This window comes from Nyctibius grandis, chromosome 7 (genome assembly GCF_013368605.1).
Source record: "Nyctibius grandis isolate bNycGra1 chromosome 7, bNycGra1.pri, whole genome shotgun sequence".
Classification (NCBI taxonomy): Eukaryota; Metazoa; Chordata; class Aves; order Nyctibiiformes; family Nyctibiidae; genus Nyctibius; species Nyctibius grandis.
The window spans coordinates 34,953,056-34,972,984 of NC_090664.1; the positions used below are offsets into that span (position 1 = coordinate 34,953,056).

At 37.2% G+C, this 19,929-nt stretch overlaps 1 protein-coding gene across 1 annotated transcript in view; it reads left to right on the plus strand.

Annotated features, from left to right (window-relative positions):
* LOC137665455 (ATP-dependent translocase ABCB1-like) overlaps positions 1 to 19,929 on the plus strand; it is a 60,697-nt gene that overhangs the window by 205 nt on the left and 40,563 nt on the right. The window contains exons 2-6 of the mRNA XM_068404456.1: positions 8,652 to 8,760; positions 17,043 to 17,075; positions 17,501 to 17,622; positions 18,389 to 18,443; positions 19,755 to 19,902. Of these exons, the coding sequence (XP_068260557.1) occupies positions 17,525 to 17,622; positions 18,389 to 18,443; positions 19,755 to 19,902 (301 nt within the window). The 5' untranslated portion in view covers positions 8,652 to 8,760; positions 17,043 to 17,075; positions 17,501 to 17,524. The remainder of the gene's footprint in view (positions 1 to 8,651; positions 8,761 to 17,042; positions 17,076 to 17,500; positions 17,623 to 18,388; positions 18,444 to 19,754; positions 19,903 to 19,929) is intronic.

Consider the following 19,929-nt stretch of genomic DNA (forward strand, 5'->3'; position numbering starts at 1 on the left):
GTATAGAAATTATGATAAAATCTTTTTGTCTTCTACAGAAAACTCATAGTTTATAAAGCCAATGTCCATCCAGCTAACCTAGGGTTTGACACATATCCAGTTTGTACTTTTCCACTGATTGTGTACTTTAGTGGAGTATGTGTGATATGTACTACTGCAAAACAGCCTCTAGTGATGTATTCCCAAAGCTCATTGCCTATACCAATGCTAAACCTGGTTTTTAATATGGAATAGAGTTCTTTCCCACTGAGCTTAAGACTCTCAAAGCAAAGACTGTAACTTGCATCTTATTTCTGTTCTTGAAATAGCACAGTCTTGGGGTCTAGATCGGTAGTGGCCAGCTGAACATGAAACAGCTTACAAGAACTGGGGCATCTGATGGCCAGGGTTTGAACTAGTGTGGTTTTGCTTCTTCCTGTTCTTTCTGTTCTTGTTTGTGAGATTTCTTCACTGATTTGATTAGTGGTTTACCGATTTCTGCAAATGTAAGGATATTCTCACAATAATGTAAGCAATTCCAAAAGTGAATCTAATACAATTATTATTCTGGGGGCATGGACTCTCATAGTCAGTTCTACCCTTTGGTCATCCCAGCATCACTCTCCCTTCCTGACCTAAAGCTATTTCTGAATATTTCACTTCAGGTTGTACCAACTGAGTTTTGTCATGATTAACTTTAAAGCATGTATTTTGAGTAATGCTAATTACTTCTTGGGTATGTTCCTGGACTTTCAATTCAGTTTTTCCATGTACCGACACATCATCCATATATGATATGACGTAACACATTTTGCTGGTAATTTCATCCACATTTGGTACATTTGATCTGAAAGTCTTGAGGTACATGGATAAAACAATATTACTTTCCCTCATAGGTAAAATGCTTGTTTCTACCAGCTTTGCTCTGCTAGTGGAATTGCAAAGAAAGCATTGGCTAAGTCAATAACAAAAAATCAGTGAGATATTCTGCTTAGTGCTGCAAGAATTTCAGGCATGTTTCCACCGCAAACAACCTGAGGGGTAGTTACCTTATTTAAGTGTTAAAAATCCACCGTTAGGCTTTTTCTTTGCTTTTAACCCTGGACAAAATGGGATGTTAAAATTGTAAGTCTCTGTACTAGGACCTCGCTTTCCAGAAAACTTGTTGATGGTGGGTTGGAGTTCTTCATCTGCTTCTTGTGGGTGTTGATATTGTTCTTTGGGAAGGAGGACTTGGACCTTTAATTAATACACAACTTATATTTTTCCACATTTTAACTTACAGACACGCAAAACTTGAGGAAATTCTGTTACCCAAATATCCACTGTTTTTACTTCCTCCGGATTCTTAATAACAAAGCATCAATGACTTGCAGGAATCACTCCACCCTCATGTCCCACTGGTCAGCCCCAATTTCACAAACATCCGTAGCAAAATCTGCAGCTAATCCATTCTCTTTTGGCAAGGCTGTGCCAATAATTCCCTGCTGTTTCTAAGAGGGATCCTCCCATTCCTATACTCAGAAGGAATTCCTGAACTTGGCAGCTATTTAACTGCAGGCAGAGTTCTTAATACAGGTGCTTTCCTATCCTTTCATGCATATAATACAAGTTTTATAATTTTTCCACTTTTTTGAGTTCCAGCTGGAACAAATGTTCATTGAAGAGTGTTTATTTACACTACACTATCAATTACCACCATGGCACTAGTGGTAGTTAATGTTCTTTCCCTGACCACCCAGCACTAATATTTTTATTGGCCATTTGCATTGGTTATATTGTAATTTTACCACTACACCAGGGCAGGTAGACAGCAGAGTGTCCCTAGTCTTTGTTATTGAGAGGAAGAGATGATGCCTGAGGGCTTCACTGAGAGGGACCTGTTAGTTTTTGTTCTTCTTCATCATCTTTTTTCGTTAGCTTGACAAAACAAGCCTGCAAGGAATTTATGGGTTCTATCCTATTTTCTCATATTTGCCTCTTTTTCTCAAATGTTACGATGTTGCTTTCCTGCAGTCCCTTTTGTGTTCTCTGAAGGAAGTTTTTATCAAGTTCTCCAAGGGTCTTTTGCAGTTACTGTTACCACCTCTTTTTACCCAAAGAGCTAAACCCACGCTAAGAACTGTTTTCCCTTTTCTGTTCCTTTTGATCTTTATTTTTAAATGGAGGCTGTGGGTCTTTTATGACCATATTTATGAAAATTACAGTATGTGCAGACCTTTTGTCAGATACACAGGACTGAGATTTCCTTGCATTCCTTCTTCATTACCTTGGTCATTTGTTGAAGCTGAGTTTGCAGCTCCTCCCGTTGTATTTCTGCTTGATTCACAGGTCCCAGTATTACTCTTGCTGACTTAACCGTTGTATCACTGCTACTTCAAAGGCACTGTGGTTCTATTAATTCAGATACTTCCTCAGATGCCAATTCCAACAATTTTTCCAGGATTCATATGATTTTACATTCTCATAGCTTTCTTCTAGGTGGAATAACCTGCTAGCCAAATCTTTCAGTGTGCAGATAACTGTTCTGAAACATTATCATGGTTTAAAGCTGGGGCAGCTATTAAATCAATGGCAGATGCTCTCTATTAACCCTCTCCTCCTGCCCAGAAGGAGAAGGAAAAGAGAAAAGGGAGAGAGACTTATGGGTTGGAAAGTTAAAACAGTTTTAATAAACTATAGCAATGAAAAAAGAGTATAATAATAATAATAATGGAAATAATTAAATTTTATACAAATATATACAAAACCAAGATTGACCTCCCCCAATGACAGTCATGTCACCACCAGCACTGCAGGGCAGGCTCCAGCAAGGCCCAGACTGGACTCAGCGACAGACAGGAACTGGATTCAGAAACGCACGGATTGGAATCAAGGGCAGGAGGAAAACGGACAGAGTCCTTCTTGTACGCCAGCCATAGAAGAATCACAGAATGGTTAAGGGTTGGAAGGGACCTCTGGAGATCATCTAGTCCAACCCCCTGCCAAAGCAGGCTCACCTAGAGCATGTTGCACAGAGTTGCGTCCAGGCGGATTTTGAATATCTCCAGAGAAGGAGACTCCACAACCTCCCTGGGCAGCCTGTTCCAGTGCTCTGCCACCCTCAAAGTAAAGAAGTTCCTCCTCATATTCAGATGGAACTTCCCATGTTTCAGCTTGTGCCCATTGCCCCTTGTCCTCTCACTAGGCACCACTGAGAAGAGTCTGGTCCCCTCCTCTTGACACCCACCCCTAAGGTATTTGTAAGTGTTGATAAGATCCCCTCTCAGTCTTCTCTTCTCCAAACTGAACAGACCCAGCTCTCTCAGCCTCTCCTCATAAGAAAGGTGCTCCGGTCCTTTGATCATCTTTGTAGGCCTTCGCTGTACTCTCTCCAGTAATTCCTTATCTTTCTTGAACTGGGGGGCCCAGAACTGGACACAGTACTCCAGATGTGGCCTCACCAGGGCCGTGTAGAGGGGCAGGATAACCTCCCTTGACCTGTTGGCCACACTCTTCCTAATGCACCCCAGGATACTATTGGCCTTCCTGGCCACAAGGGCGCACACTGGCTTATGGTGAACTTGTTGTCCACCAGAACACCCAGGTCCTTCTCTGCAGAGCTGCTCTCCAGTAGATCAGCCCCCAACCTGTACCGGTGCATGGGGTTATTCCTCCCAAGGTGCAGGACTCTACACTTGCTTTTGTTGAACTTCATGAGGTTCTTCTCCACCCAGCTCTCTAGCCTGTCCAGGTCATACTGAATGGCAGCACAGCCTTCTGGGGTATCGGCCACCCCTCCCATTTTTGTGTCATCAGCAAATTTGCTGAGTGTACACTCTGTTCCTTCATCCAGGTCATTGATGAATAAGTTAAACAGGACTGGGCCCAGTACTGACTCCTGGGGAACACCACTAGCCATAGGCCTCTCCAACTAGACTGAGCACCGCTGATCACAACCCTCTGGGCTCTGTCGTTCAGCCAGTTCTCGATCCACCTCACTGTGCACTCATCTAAGCCACACTTCTTGAGCTTTCCTATGAGGATGTTATGGGAGACAGTGTCAAAAGCCTTGCTGAAGTCAAGGTAGATAACATCCACTGCTCTCCCCTCATCAACCCAGCCAGTCATGTCATCATAGAAGGCTATCAGATTGGTCAAGCATGATTTCCCCATGAAGAGGAGAGTGAGACCCTTGTGATCCCTCAGCTTTATACTGAGAATGATGTGTATGGGATGGAATACCTCGTTGGTCAATTTTGGGTCACCTGTCCTGTCCACTCCTCTCTGGAGGTGCGACCCTTCTAGGGCACTTCACTTGTAATTAGTGAGGAATTTAGCAGTGACCTTGGTTTCTCTAGGAATAAGTACACGCAAGAGCCTTTCTGCATAACATTCCTACCGTTACCTGAGTAGTAACTATAAACTTTGAGCGTTATCAGTCCTGGAAGCAGACACTGTCTGCAAAACATGCAGTTAGTTTCAGAAAGTGCAGTTACTTAGAAGAAACTTAGCTGAAAGGAAAAAATCACTGAAAATAAAATTAGTTCCCTTTTAGTCCAAACCAGGACAAACATCTGCCTACTAAATTTCTTACAGGAGATTCTTCTTGCAATGTAGCTGATAATCATACTCCACTCTGAGGCAGTGTTTTTAAAGGCTGTGCAATCTTTACTAGTTAAGGAAAGCTAATCAATCCTTAAGGCTTGAAAGCCCCTTTTACAAGTTTCTGAATTCAGTGGCCTCAAGGTTTATCAATTACTCTTGCTTGCTCTGAATTCAGGTTGCTATTGTTATAATCTCCCAAGTTTTAGGAGCAACGCAACCAAGCAGGAGTAGCCAGAGCTGTGAGTTCAGTTTTTACCACTGTTTTGGTTGTAAGTGTGTAACTGGATCATAAAAGCCTGTGTTGTTCTCATATTAATGTGAATTCTCAGTATAGTTGTGGACTGAGTTTCCCATATATCCCTATTTTATTCTGGATAGAGAAATGTTAACATATTCATTATGTATAGTTGACAGTTGTGTCCTGGGTGACTGCTATTGAAGTAAAAGGGCTCTCTGAGTGTGCAGAAATACATCTGTACAGTATAGCTTTCTGGATCTGTCAAGTTAGTAAATGGTTCACTGCAAAAAATATAAGGTAAACCTAGCAATCAGAAACTGAGAACCTACTCTTAAACACCATTAGACTAGAATTATATACCCAGATCAAAAGAGACACAAAAGTCTGACTTTTTATTATAATCTAGATCAAAGTTGGTGCACAACAGAGGGTTTTGGTAACATTTGCCATTATTTCTACTCATATTTTGCTGGTATAGAAGATATATACACACATTTCTTTTTTTTGTAGTTTACCCCTCTCCTTTTCCATATATTGATATAAATATACATGAAGAAGAAAGGGGTTTTTCCTAGGTGAACAATGTCATTGTTGCTTTCCTCTGTTTCCTATTGTGGCTTAACACTAATGTATGAGTCATCTGATATGGCATGAAAATCAAGTTCTTATCCGTATCCATGTGACCTGTTGGGAGGAGATCAGTTTACTCCGCTTACCATTATCAGAATAAGCCACTACTATTGATACTGTGCTAGCACAAAGGACGTTTTGATCACTGCCATAGGGGTGGGACATAAAAAGAAACAGGATAATAAGTTCTACCCATTCTTGGGGTTAAAATGTTTATGGGGAACATCTTACTATGAAATCTTAGAGTACGCATTATTCTGCCTGCCTGTCTTCACTTCTTGTGAACCAGAGGAAATTGTCAGTGTGGGTGCCAGATTTCACTGGAACAAGGTGAACTATATAACAAATTAAGTGTGCTCACCCAATCTAAGCACGAGTATATGAAAAGACCATACATGCACTCATGATGCTATAGACTTATCTTAATTTTTAGGCCTTACAGAAGCATGTACATATACTGCTCTTGAGAGACCTACCACGCTTAAATAGTTCAGTCTACTTGAAATATGAATATAGGTGGAAATCAATTAGGAAAGTGGGTGGTAATTATGTCCTGTGAAGTGACCCACCACACCAGTATTCTGAAAGAGTATTTGTCACAGATCTTTTTGGGACAAGATGAATTACCACATTTAAAATAATTTTTGTTCTTACAAACATACGATTTCACATACACATTAGATGTGGATTATCCAAGTGGGGTGTGAAAAATTCTTCCTGGTCCTGACACATACAGTAATAGGCATTTTTTTTTGCTAATGTGTTGCCAAGATGTTCTGTAAATAACCTAGGCAGATGTGTTCTCCTCTCTCAGGTGCACCATACCATGGAATCAGTTTTGATTATAGGACTTGGCCTTGTTCTGGTCACACCTGGTTATAACTGTCAGCTCAAGGGACCTCTTCATGAACTGATTACCAGCCGTGTATGATCACTGCAGAAATCATGTATCTTCTTTAGGATAGGGGATAACCTAGCAATATATCTGTCCCCAGACACCATGGAAAATCCTATAATGTCTTCTGCAAATGGCCTATGACATGGAATCACTACCAGATCATTTCCTCTAGTGGTTAGATAAAAGGCTTTGTTTGCATACCACCAAGTCCCACAGATACTTCTCCAGAAGTAGTTTAAAACAGATCCATTTTCTAAATTCAGTTCTCCTTCATAGTATTTACTATACAAGGAACCCCAGAGGATGCTCCCATCGAGGAATCCCTGTAGTATTTAATAAGCATACCTTGCCCACAGGTGGAACCTGTGGGTCCTTAGTATGGGGGCCTTAGGATCTCTAATTTCTACTGGAACAGCATTCCTAGTGTGCCAGGTGCAGACAGTGGATACAAAGGATATAAGGCTTTTCTTACAGTAACAGGTATGTCAGTTTGACTGAGTGCTCAAATGAGCTGATGGGAGTCACTTCCTTGAACATATTGTTCCATACTAACAAAATCACTCTCAGTGAATGGTGACAGGGAGAACAGGGCTTCTCTGAACACTTTGTTCAGTCAGGATGAGCTGTTAATCATTCATTATTTGTTGCTGACTATAAAAAGAAATCAAAGAATTACATTTAGGGTCATAACCCTCACACAGGATCACGTGTCATTGTGTGCAAGCAGAATGTAAACTGGGCAGAGGTAGTGACTCAGGGTTGAGTCAGAAAGGAGGAAGACTAGAGTGCAAAGGGTGAGGTAATAGGAATATGAGCAGAGATCACCGCGTTCCTTCAATTATCTCTCATGGTGCTGGAACATGGTGCTAAGCCTTGTGATTCGAGGGTCCCTGTGAACCTTGACTTTTTGTGGAGCCACCCCCAGTCCTTCTGGCTCTGACCTACAGCCTTCATCTCCCATTCTGCCTGGGAAGTAGACAAGAAATCATGTTGTGATTTCACAGTCCACGCGGGGAAGGGGAGAAGGCATTGGGGAAGACCCAAGAAGCTTGCTGATTAATTAAATACTTTGTATTGGTTCTTTGTGTTTATTGGGCAGGAAGCTCTCTGATCACTTATATTACTCTATGAGTTTGCCAAGCTTAGCACTTAAATTTCATCAATCATGTTGCTGTTTAATATGGTATGTCACCTTTATACAAAATTTATGCTTAGAAATGAGTAAAAAATAAGAAAAAAAGAAATTTTTATTTCAAAGACAGAAGTCTAATAAATTTGAGTTTCATTGCGAAATAGAAGGAAAAAGTTGTTTTGCCCTTTATGGATAACATTTGTGAGTAAAGCGATAAACCCTGTTGGAATCAGAATGCATTTTAGTGATCTTAAGGTATGCCAGCTTGTCAGAACTGGAGTGAGTTTTGACTGAAAAGAAAGAACAGAGAAAAATGGTATTTTTAATAGGAGAGAAATTAGTTTTAGTTTAGAATAGTGGTATAAGTTTAAGTAAAATAATATTATTGTAGTATAGATATTCACAAAATTATATCAAGCACTATAATACTGTAGCCTACAGTGTCTGCTTAATAAATATATGAAGTAGTTGCTATGAAGATAAGACAGTTAAGAAATGTTTTTTAGTAGTTTTTCTAGGACTGGCTCTCATTTAGATTTTTACAGAGTTGCCAATAAGGTAGAATATTTTACTGACTTGGGAAGACAACTTTTCTATCCTTTAAAAAGCATGAAACATATAGGGTAAAGCAGATCAGCTATCAAAAGCTGACATCTAAATGCTATGCAGTTGTCCCTCTAAGAGTGATGTTTGGCAAATGATGAGGCAACTTGAATTGTGCTTGAGTGACTTGAGAGCCTGTGGCTTGTAAAAGAGTTGATCTGTTTGGTAGTGTGAGAATAGATTTCTCATAATTCTTGCAGACTAGAAACCAGACTAAGTTATGACTCTTGGGCATTTCTGGGTCTCTGTGAAGAAAACTTTTTTCTGCATCAAATATAAGCCACACTCAATAATTTTTTTTTCTAAAAGAAATAGAACAAATTATTCTAACAGACAGAAAATTCCTTTATCCCTAAGAAACATTAGTTATTGTATATTTATCAGTAGCTGATTAACACTTTGTAAAAACGTATCTTGTACCCAGGAACTAGAAGCAGAAAATGGAAATGATACCTGGTAAACAACCAGTCCACAGTGAGACTAACCGTTGTAGTGAGTAAGCTTGCATAAATGTATCTTGCTTGGGATCAATGTAAACATGCTTGCTTCTTCCTGGTCTCTTTTTCCATCCTCTCTGCTACCAGCTTCAGCTGTTGACAGCCCATGGACTAAAGACGGCTTAGAACTGCAAGCAAACCAGGAGCTTGTACCTGGAAGCGCTGGGAAAGATGAGGAGCTCTGATTAGCCATTAGGTAGGTCTTTAGGAAATAAATTTGTGGAAATTAAGATTAATGAACCCTTATGGAATGAGGGAAATTGGGAGTTAAGAGAAGATACAGATAAATTAATGAGATAATAGAGCATCTAGTCTGGGTCAATAGAATGACTATAGGTAATTGCCTCTTGAGTAACTGTAGCCATAATGTAGCTGTCCACAACACACATAAATCTGATGTTCTAATCACTGAAGTCTTGCATGGTGAGAGAGTTAATTCCTCCAGTCTTTTTAGTTATCTTTTGTCAGATCCTCTTCTGCTCTAGAACTATTTCTTGCAAAGTGATCACATGCAGGCACATCTTGATATCATAACTGGAATCTTCCTGGTGGGTTTCCTTGGATTATTTTCAGGGATACGTTGACGTTGTGCCGTGTAAAGCAGACAGAGCTGTGTCATGTGGCAGTATGTTTCTGGAAGCAGAAGTGGTTGGTAAGAGAAAGCATTACCCCAGTGTCTTTGGGCATGGCTATTTAAAAGGTTTGGAACTTGTGAACGAGTGTGTATCTGCACTGAATACAGTTGCCTGTAGAACCACATTTAGCTTACAATCATTTGTTTTACAGTAAACATCAAAAAGGAACAAAACAATTTGACTTTGGTCAAAGACTCACATGCAGAACATGATCATACTGCCATAATCAATCTCTTATGACATTAACTGAATGAAGTTATTATTTTCAGTCATTTCACTACAGTAACAAAATTCAATATACAAGATTAAGTAAAATAAGTAAGTATATTTCCATTCTGCTACAGCACAAGAAAGTCAAATTAGTTGTAGAAATTAAAAATATTTGCCTGTTTTTGAAATAAACCCCAGTTTGGGTCTACTTTCCTCAAAAAACTCCTGTGAAACAGTTTGAGTCCAGAGGATAGCAATGTCAAAGATCAATAACACAAACTCTATCCAGAAGGTTATAAAGAAGTTGTTCTTTATATTTGCTGTGGATAGGAAAGGGGTAAGAGGTCTAATCTATCTCAGGGGCAATTCAGGTTAGACATCAGAAAAATGTCCTAACAGTTCAGATAGTCTGAAAGTCTCCATCTTTGTTTTTGGAAACTACCAATGGAATGACAGAACTCAAACATCTGTCAAGAATGACAGATGGAATAGTTGATCTGATCCGGAGGAAGGAAGATGCATGGGATGACATTCTGAGATCTCTTCCACTCCTCATTTTTTGTGATTTGTAAGGGGTATGATGAACTGTAACTGTGAAATAGAGAAATAAAACAAACTTTGGAATTCAGTATTAATAAGCAGAATGTTAAGGGAGAAGCCGCTGCCTGAGCATCCCCACACCATTCAAGGAGTTGCACACACACCACCAGAGACTTTAACTGCTAGGCCCCAAGTCCCTTTGCAGTGGGCAACTCCAGGGAGCAGGTGGATGCCCCTTTCGACTCCTCGCTCAAACACACACACACACTCACTTTCGGGCACTTCCTCTTTCATTGGCCTCGACCCTGGGTTTCCTGTAGCAGAGTCTGAGGCATCAAATCTTAAAAAAAAAAAAAAAAAATTCAGATGGTACAGCCAGAAAAAAACAGCTCGAGCTGGGTGCCTCCAGAGAGGGACCCTGGACAAAGCAATCCCTGGACAATTATACCCTTGCAATCTCTGCACCCGCCCCTCACGTGCTCTTCACATGTTCTTCACGTGTCTTTTTAGTCCAATGGTGATTTCTCTTCTGGGGTCTTCTAACACCTTATTGGTTTCTTTCTCTGTCTCCAGGCAGGCCATTAACTGTTCTTATCTTGTCGAGTTGCAGCTTCTACTGACCGTTGTAGCCTCCTTATCTTCTGGTTTGCGCTGCTTGTGCACCTGCTCACTGGCAGAGCATGGGAAACTAAAAAGTCCTAGACTTAGGTTAAACACTACTTAGCAACAACTAAAACTTCAGTGTGTTATCAACATTATTCTCATACTAAAGCCAAAACACAGCAGAAACACAGAAGCCAAAACACAGAAGAAAATTAACTCTATCCTAGACAAAAGCACATCTAGGTGAAAGTCCACAGCTTGTGGCCTAAGCCTTCAGCAAATTTTGCTACAAATGTTAAGCAAGTTATCTACTAATGCTAAGCAAGGCTATTAATCCTGACAATAATTAACACGGAAGCTGAACAACAGGTTTTTCTTCTCATAATTTTCTGGGTAACCTAGACATTTCACAAATTGTATGGAATAGAATGCAAGTATTTATGAAGTACAATTTTAAATAATATTGTAGAAGGGAATAAGTCAACATGAATAGCTTTGATTCCTGTATAGGATATAATATTAATACCATTATATATTTAATATCTAATTACTTGAGTTTGTAAACTCCCTCCCCTCCTCCTGAGGAGTTCAGCTGTTTGTGATCCAAGGCATAGCTGCTTAACCCTCTCTCAGACTTACGAGGAAATTACTAAATTCTGAGCAAGAACTGTGAAAAAGTTTATAGAGTGGACTTCTGCAAGTTAAGAGAGGTAAAATTGCAGACAGAGGTAAGGCTTTTGAGATGGAGCTAGGCAGCAGTTTAAGGATTCAAGAGGAAAAGCATCATGATGAAAAGGAATAAAATCCTAAGGGAAAAGCAGGGATTTGGAAGATAACAATTCGGTCACACTGAGGATCCATTCCAGGGGCAGTAGAAACCAGCCTTGCACTACCTCACTGAGAACTTCCTGGCCAGCAAAGACTTTTTCTGTTTCTTATTCCAGGGCACTGCGCATACTAACACTCAGTTTAGTATTTCATTAATTCAAATTATCTTTTGTGTGTAGTAACTAATCAGTAACTGCTGAATACTTTTATGTTGTGTATGTTCAGCTTACAAAGGCTCTTTGTGCTTGGCAAAAGGTGTCCAAAGTGATTCAGTGAGGGAAAGACAAAAGTTCATTCAAGGTCCTTCATTACTTGTACTGTTACAATGTTATCAGGCATATCATTGGCTAGAAAAATTATCAGGAAAAAAAAAATTGGATGTGTCTGTAATATATTCTTTACTCAACTTCAATAGGGAAAAATGTTTTCCACCCGCACAAAAAGTCACTTGTATTATTGTTTTTCCATCATCTTTTGTATAGCATATTAAATACAGTAAACTGTGAAATAAAGTCCTGACCACTTTTAAATCCCTAATGTTCTATACTGCATTTCTTTGAATGAGTATATCTTGTTTTTCCAGATTCAAAAGGCATGTGTTTTTCTAGATATGCTCAGGGTGAAAACATCTGCTCATGCTCTGTAAAGGTGGAACTTTTTAATTCTGCTTTAAATAGTTTAAGAAATCTCAATAAATCTGAGACAAATGTAAATACCACTTCAGTTAAATACATTTTTCTGTTATAAATGTAGTAAGTATCACATTTTAAATGCAACTTACTGCAAGCAATGATTATGAAAAATATTATCTCCTCACACATCAATGCATAATCAAGTCATATTTAATAACTTCAGTGATAAATAAACACCAAGACAGTTGTTTTCCGTATTTAGGAAATATCTCTCAAAGTGAGCTGCAGATTTGTCTGCATTTTCTCTTGTTGGTTAAGTATAAGCCAAAAAAAATTTGAAGCTTTCAGAAACAAGACTGAGTTTGTAAAGCTGAAAACTGACACATTACTAAGAGGAAGCTATTGACCTTACTTTAGTTTGTGTCAGTCTCCCTTACTTGAATAAACAACTCCAAATCAGATCACCAGACAATAAAAGTGGAGCTTTTTAATATCATTAAAACATTCTTTTCAGAGTACACTTTCTTTTTGAATACAAACAGAAGCTTGATGCTTACAATAACTTAGTTTGACCTCATGCTTAGTCCAGGACAAATAAGATATCTGGCAATTCCTATAGGCGGTATCTTGTGGCTGAGCATACGGAATAGTTCAGGGAACACAAAATTGTCATTATTCTGACTTGATGATAATTCTCTTCATATAAGACAATTCTGAGTGATAGAAGAGTGGCCAAGTTGGCAAAATTCCTGTACAACGTAGTATTCTTATCCAGCACTGATTAACAGAAAGGAGACTGCTAAAATGCATCAGGAGTTCCTTGAGTATCATAAATCAGAGCTTGTTCACATTTGTTCTAGCCTATGCTAGAGCTGAATGTCCCTGAGAAATCATTACAGGATTCCTGGGACCCTCTTCACCATTTTGCCTACCTGGACCTTATTGGAAAAAACAGCTCTCCATCTTTAACAGAAATAAAAGAAAAAAATAGTTTGTGTCCTTTTCTCTGGTTATAATATGTAAAGGCTTTGAAGTATTTGCTTCAGATTCTTGTCTTGTTTACTATTTTTGTTGATAAGCATAAAACGGTTTAGGTTTTCTTGATATTGTTCAAAAAATTTTGAGGGTATCATGCCATCATTTCACAATGTTTTGACTCTGATGTCAAAATTAGATTAAAGTTTCTGTGTCAGTTGTTTATTCTGCTGTTGCGTCACTTGGTCATCTCCTTCGCTGGCCTGCATCAGATAAAAAAATACATGGATCCAATGTGTGATTTGTAGGGTGAGATTTCTCAACACGAGTTCTTTTCTGGAAGCATAACTAGTTGAAAATTCATCACAACACATGAAAGCCCTATTTTTCAAATGCCTTTTTCTGCCATTCCAGAAGCTGATTTGTGATCAGTTTGTTCATAAAATATTAAGACATTTTGACATATAGCAGAGGGTTGGATAAGTAAATTTAGATTACAAAAATGCATGGAAACAGTCTGGAATAATTAATATTGAGTTACAATACAGAATGATCTGTGTTACCTAACAACTGAAGTCCAAAAATTGTTATAATCATGCAAAATACAACTTAAACACTTCTGTGAAGAACAGAGCTATACTGATAAAAGTGGTGAATGGTCTGTAAAAGCAATGAATTAGAGAAGGATTTAAGATTTGTCATAGTTTATTGTTACAGTACAGTCTGTCATTGCAGTAGAGTGCCCAAGAAAGATGTTCAAGCCATGCATTTATATCAAGTAGAAGAAGGGAATTAATTGTTCTTCAGTCTACAGCATTACAATCTCTCCGGGATATTTCAAGGGATCTAATGGTCATCTTTCAAAAACACAAGAAGTTCTTATGCTCAAAATTCTTAAAAAGATGTATGAGTATAATCCAGGAGCCGTAAAACTCTGTCAGGCAAAAGGAAATTGGCTACTACCTTAATAAAGAGAGGGCTGAGTAAACCTTATGAATATTTATAAGTATTTTCACATAGAAAAGATATCTGACAATGAAGGTCCTCATAGAAGTAATAATATTCAAGAGGTATTGCTCTGTCTTGAACTAAACAATTTCTGTGAAGGGAAATGGAGCATAGAAGCAGCTAGCCAATAGGTGCAACTAACTTGTGAGCAACTGCAATTTTTTAAGAGAAACTATATGTTTTCCTCATGTATATGCTTTAATTTAGACAAGGTCAACTTTCCTGATCCTATGAGTCACTTTCCAGAATTTTCAACTGTCTAAAATCTCTTAAGACATTTACCACGTAACTCAGTAGAGGTAGTTCTTTGAGCTACAGTTGTCATCATCTCCACAGAGTCCCACTGGTCCACTGTGTGATAGGACTAAGATGGACATGTAGCAGAGTTTTGGACAATCCAGGTGCATTAACCTTATCAGTCATTTTTCACTTGCTTGTACAACAAGGGATTTGAATTGTCCAACATTTCCTATATCAGCAGATCTCTGCTTCTTCTGATTATAGGATAACAAACTGGTTTGGGTATGAGTTTTGGATAGTTTATGAGCCCTAAATAGCTCAAAGCTCATAGATTGGTCATCTCTGTTTAAATCCATCTTCTGTGGGAAATTTTGTGACTAGTAAGTAGAAGGAGAAAAAGAAAGGCTTGCTTTCTTGGACTTTTGAGTGAACAGGACACTCCGCTTTCAAGATGTCCAGAACATCTTTACTTTGCATTAAGTCAATGTCTATTTGATACAGACAATGTCTATACAAGATTTCATGCTTCAGGGCTTCAGCACATAGAATTAAAAAGAAATCTCACTTGATGTCATCAAAGATTGGTAAAAGATTGGGTTAAGCTAGTGATTTAACCAAATAACTGATCTGAGGGAATAAAGAAAGTATTTTTCAGACACTGGGTTTATGAATCCTGCTCATATATTTAGGGCAAAACTGGTTGCCAGACTTTGGATGAGAAAGTATTTCTCCTCAGATTAGATTAACTGGCACCTACGTTGTTTCGGGGTCTTCTCATATATCTTGGATTGTGAGTCAGCTACTGTGTTCACCTACATGTTTTTTGTATACTCGAGTGCAGGTAACGAGCAGTGGTGATGCCTCAGAGTCTTCTGTTCTTGGTCTATGACACAAATTTAATTTCTTCAGGCTGAAATTATATAGTCTAACTCAAATTATCAGTTTTAACATGGAAACATCTGAATGATTTATAGCAAACCATGAGATACAAGAGAAGAAAGATTTGGTGATCTTATTCTGGCCTCAGATTCTGTGCAACTGTGAAGCTATGTCACTAAAAAGTCAAAGTACAGAAGCTATAGAGAAATAACAGAATTTTGTACCTTACTAAGTAGATGTAAAATACTGTACTGTCCCAATTTTCCAACTTTTTTTTATATTAGTTTAGTTGGTTCAGCTCCTAGTATGATAAAACCAGCTATAAAACAGTCTTTAATTTCTTTGTACTACCATATGCAGGCAGTAGAAACTCTGGTACAAATTGCTATTCTGATTTATTTCTATTTCACTTTCTTGTCATGATTGTACTGCAATAGCATTGAGACATTGCAATGAGATAACAGGACATTGTGACAGATCTTGCAGTTTTGTCTGTTTTCTCTTTAAGGTGAAACAGTTGTGAAACACCTGCATATATTGTTTCATTTGTTTAATTTGAAACAATACTTTTCTCTAGAGTCGCTCATTCAAATTTATTCAGTTCCTACTGAAATAAATTGACAAACAGACTTTACCTGAAATTGGACCAGTCCATTAAGATCAAGTCCAGCAAAGCACTTAGACACACAAGTTAAACCCCAGAAGTATTCCCATTAACTTCTGTGGATAGAAGTCTGTACAAATATCTCAGGATGACTTTTCATAAACAGATAATACTTACATTTACTACTCTTTTATATTTTGCTTGACTGACAATGGTAAACTACCTTTTCTAAAGTAACCCTCACTCTGATAAGACTCTGTATTCCAAAACACTGTAAAAGTACTCAGTTTTATAAAAATTTTGAGATTACTAGTATGCATGACTAAAAACAGAAATTATCTCTTCTGGTTAATTATCAGATTAATTAAGTTTTGTTTAAGTAAAGTGGTAGGAGACCTACAGAGAAATTCATACAAATCTACTTGTCTTCTAGAACAAGGATTTTTATTTCACTTTTCATAAATTTTACTTCTGTAAAGATGTTGAACATATCTAGTTTACTATATACGCTGAAATAACAGTTAAGAAGTGAAATTAATTTCTTTTAAATGTTTTAAGTATCTGTTATTATTTTAATTGAAGTAATGCCTACAGATAATGATAAAAACAATACATTCTACAATAAAATAAATGGTCCATTTCAAACAATTTAGAATCTGAATATCATTCAAAAATCAGGAGGATACTAATTGAGCAGATTTCTCCTGACCATAGGTATTTTCAAGCCGTTTCTAAACTCACTCTGAAACTCATCTTGCTGTTCTGCAGTTACTGAAATGAGAAACAATATGCACTATGGTAAAATCCTGCTTTCTTTCAGGCTAGATGGGTCATGTTTTTCTGGATTAGATTTAGAAGAAGGAAAAAGAACCAAAACACTTTTTTTGTGTTATTTGGTTTCATTCTCACTGTGTCTTGAAGAATGGATTCATCTTTAAGTGTAACAGTTACTTGGAGCATTCAGCACCATCCTTAATACGGTAAAGACGAATTCCTGGGAGTTTTAAGGGGCATAATTAAGCCAACAGTAGATAAGGAGAACTTTTCCTGGTGGAAGAATAGACTATTCAGGCTTGTTTTCCTGGGTGACAATGAACTAAGCGTGGGTTTAAGGACTTTGTTTGCTAAATAGTCCCTTTAGGAAAAGCGAGGCAGAGTCCAAAGTGCATACACTTTACTCTCCAAAGTAGGCGAGGCAACAGGAGGGTGAAAAAAACAAGAGAAAGCTGTTCATCATCACTGTTTTACATAAGAAGAGCAAAGTCCAATCATGCTGCATGTCCTTAACCATATTAATTCTGCTGATTTTTGATTAATCTTTCAGAGAACTAGACACAAACCAAGAACAACCTTCACGGTAAGTCAATAAATTTTTTTTTAAATAAGAGATATTTTATAAAATTCACTGATAACTGAAATTGGGAAAATTCCAAATAATGGCATATTCTTTTAAATAAACATATAGTTTATCATTTATTTTGTATATCTGTGCTGAATTGCAGAAAATATAATGCTTATATCATTCAAATGAAATTAAATGAGTGACCCACAGTTACCAAACAGGTACAAATACAAAATGTAGATGTTTGTAAGCAAACTCCAAACAGCTGGTCTTGTTTCAACACGTTTATACTTGCCCATTAGGAGGATTCACTTGCAATGTATAGCGTTAATAACTGTATTGATTTTAATAAGTATATTTTTATTTCAAACAAATGGTCATTCAGTTTACTGTCCTTGACTTAATGGTTGTCTATTTCTTGGTCAAATATTATTTTACAGGGAGCTATCTTAAATAAATTTAAAATGCATTCTGAAGATGAAAAGAAGCAGAAGTGTGCTGCAGATGGAAATAGTCATGAGATCATTGCATCCAGCTGGGGTCATGAATCTGAAGACAAACAGTAAGCTTAAACATTGTAAACACGTTCTGTATTGAAGCTTATAAGATTACATTATCTTATTTTAGATTTTATTTTATATTTTATTTAATTTAATTTTTTCTTTTACTTTATTTTATCAGCAAAGCCTAATAACAGAAAGCTTTGTATCAACTTGAGAGTAGTATTGATTGACACATTCGGTGCAGAAGGACCTTTTATCTTTTTCTTTTAAGAACTAAGTCTGCACAGTATTGACTACAGTTTATTGAAAAACAATTCTAAAATGTGACAGAAATTATGTTGGAATGGCCATCTTGGATACAATTATGTCATCAGCTAAAAATTATATTAAAATTTTTAGTATGGTAGGGAATCAATACTTTACGTACCTTGAACGTTTTATTTATTCCTCATCCTCCATGTGCAAAAATTTTATTTTATAAGTTATTTTCCTCTTTCCCATTTTGAAAGCTATATACTGCTTCAGTTCACAACTTCCCTGGTCAGATAGTGGAACCACGAGCCCTTCATGGTGGTGGTGTTGTGCCCTTGAGAGGGGTGAACTGGGAAGAGATTGACTTAAATTTATAGCAGTCAGGAGCTGATGCTATTTGTATACCTGGAGGTTTAAATGCAAACATTCCAAGAATGCTCAATAAATCATATTCATTTTACACACAATTATTTCATAATTATATTTTAATTGAACTTCATTAATATATTGCGTTAGTATTTCTGTGAAATGTTGTTGCTTTTTAAATGCACTAAAACTATCATACTGTTTAAGCAAGGAAAAGAAGAAGAAAGCGGAAAAGGCTAAGATGGTCAGCCCATTTACACTGGTAAGATTTATTCTCTCTGTGTATGTGTACATACATATACACACATGCACATTTCCAAGTGTAAACAAAAACTGGTTAAAATTATGTTAGAGTACTGCATATGTGGTCTTGTCTCTACCAAATACTTTGATACTACAGAGTATTGGTTATAGTATAACAATCAAGCAGTTCTTTTTGTGGATGTAGTTTTATTAAAGAAGCTGTCTTATTACTGATATGGATTCTTAGGAGTATTCCCTTACTAAGTTATCATGCTAAACACACCGGTACTAGATTTTTGTTTGTGAAAGGTGGGAAATTCCATGTTCAGTCATTTCTTCTGAGATAATGAAAAGGACGTCCGTATACCTAAGATTATGTGTGGTCTTGTCTTCTAAATTACCTGAGTCAGGTACTAATCACACTAATTAGCCCCATTAATCATTATTCAGTCCCCTGAGTCAGCAGTAAAAGGCAACTCCATGGCACTGATGAAACTTACAATTAAAAATTGTGTACTAAAAAGTACTTTAAATTCCAGAAATTTTTAATTTTCTGTATGTTTTTTAAAAGGCAGTCTATTAATATTTAATCAAAGTATAGCCTAGGTCTTATTTTAGTAATACTGAAATATTTTATGTTTTGTAGGTTTAGTGTGCATAATGTACAGCAATGATATGGCAAATAATAGAAATAAAACTATAGCCCATGATGCTGGCCAGTGCCCAATTTCTCTGCTTTGTTATACCAGCTTGCACTTGTACAATTACATCATACCACTATAATTTACAACAGTAAACTTAGTATTTTACACTACAGAATAAAGCAAGTGATTTTTTAACAGATGAGCTCAAACTTTAAGTTCAATAACAAGAGGTATTTAGGATTTCAGTAAGTCTTGATAACGTCTATGGTACATTAGGAACAGTTTTTCTGACTGCATAATAATGAATTTACAGTAAAAGTAATTATTGCCTTAATTATCACAATGCCATTAAAATTTCTTATGATTTGAACTTTAAATGGCAAACTTAAAAAGGGCAAATTTCTTACGCCTTCTTTTCATATGGTCTTTTTTACCCAGGTGATACATTGAAATAGTACACTTCTCTGGTTTTGAGAGTTTATCATATAAAAGTGCTTATATTAGAATGATTTATTCCTGTACATTTAAATTGTTTTGTAAACTTAATTTCTAATCAGATAAAGTTGTAGTTTTGTGACACTAGGTCTACAATTGATAGCTATTTCTTTACATTCTTGCCTTTGTAGACATAGCATTGTGTTAGAATTCTAATACCACTGTTAGAATGAATTTATCTTCTCACTCAGTTTCGATACTCCAGTTGGTCGGATAAATTGCTAATGATACTAGGCACTCTGCTGGCAGTAGCCCATGGAAGCAGTCTACCTATTGCAATGATAATTTTTGGTGATTTGACTGATAGCTTTGTGGCTTCTGGAGACACAAATTTTACAGGTAAGAATATATCTGCTATGAAGAGAA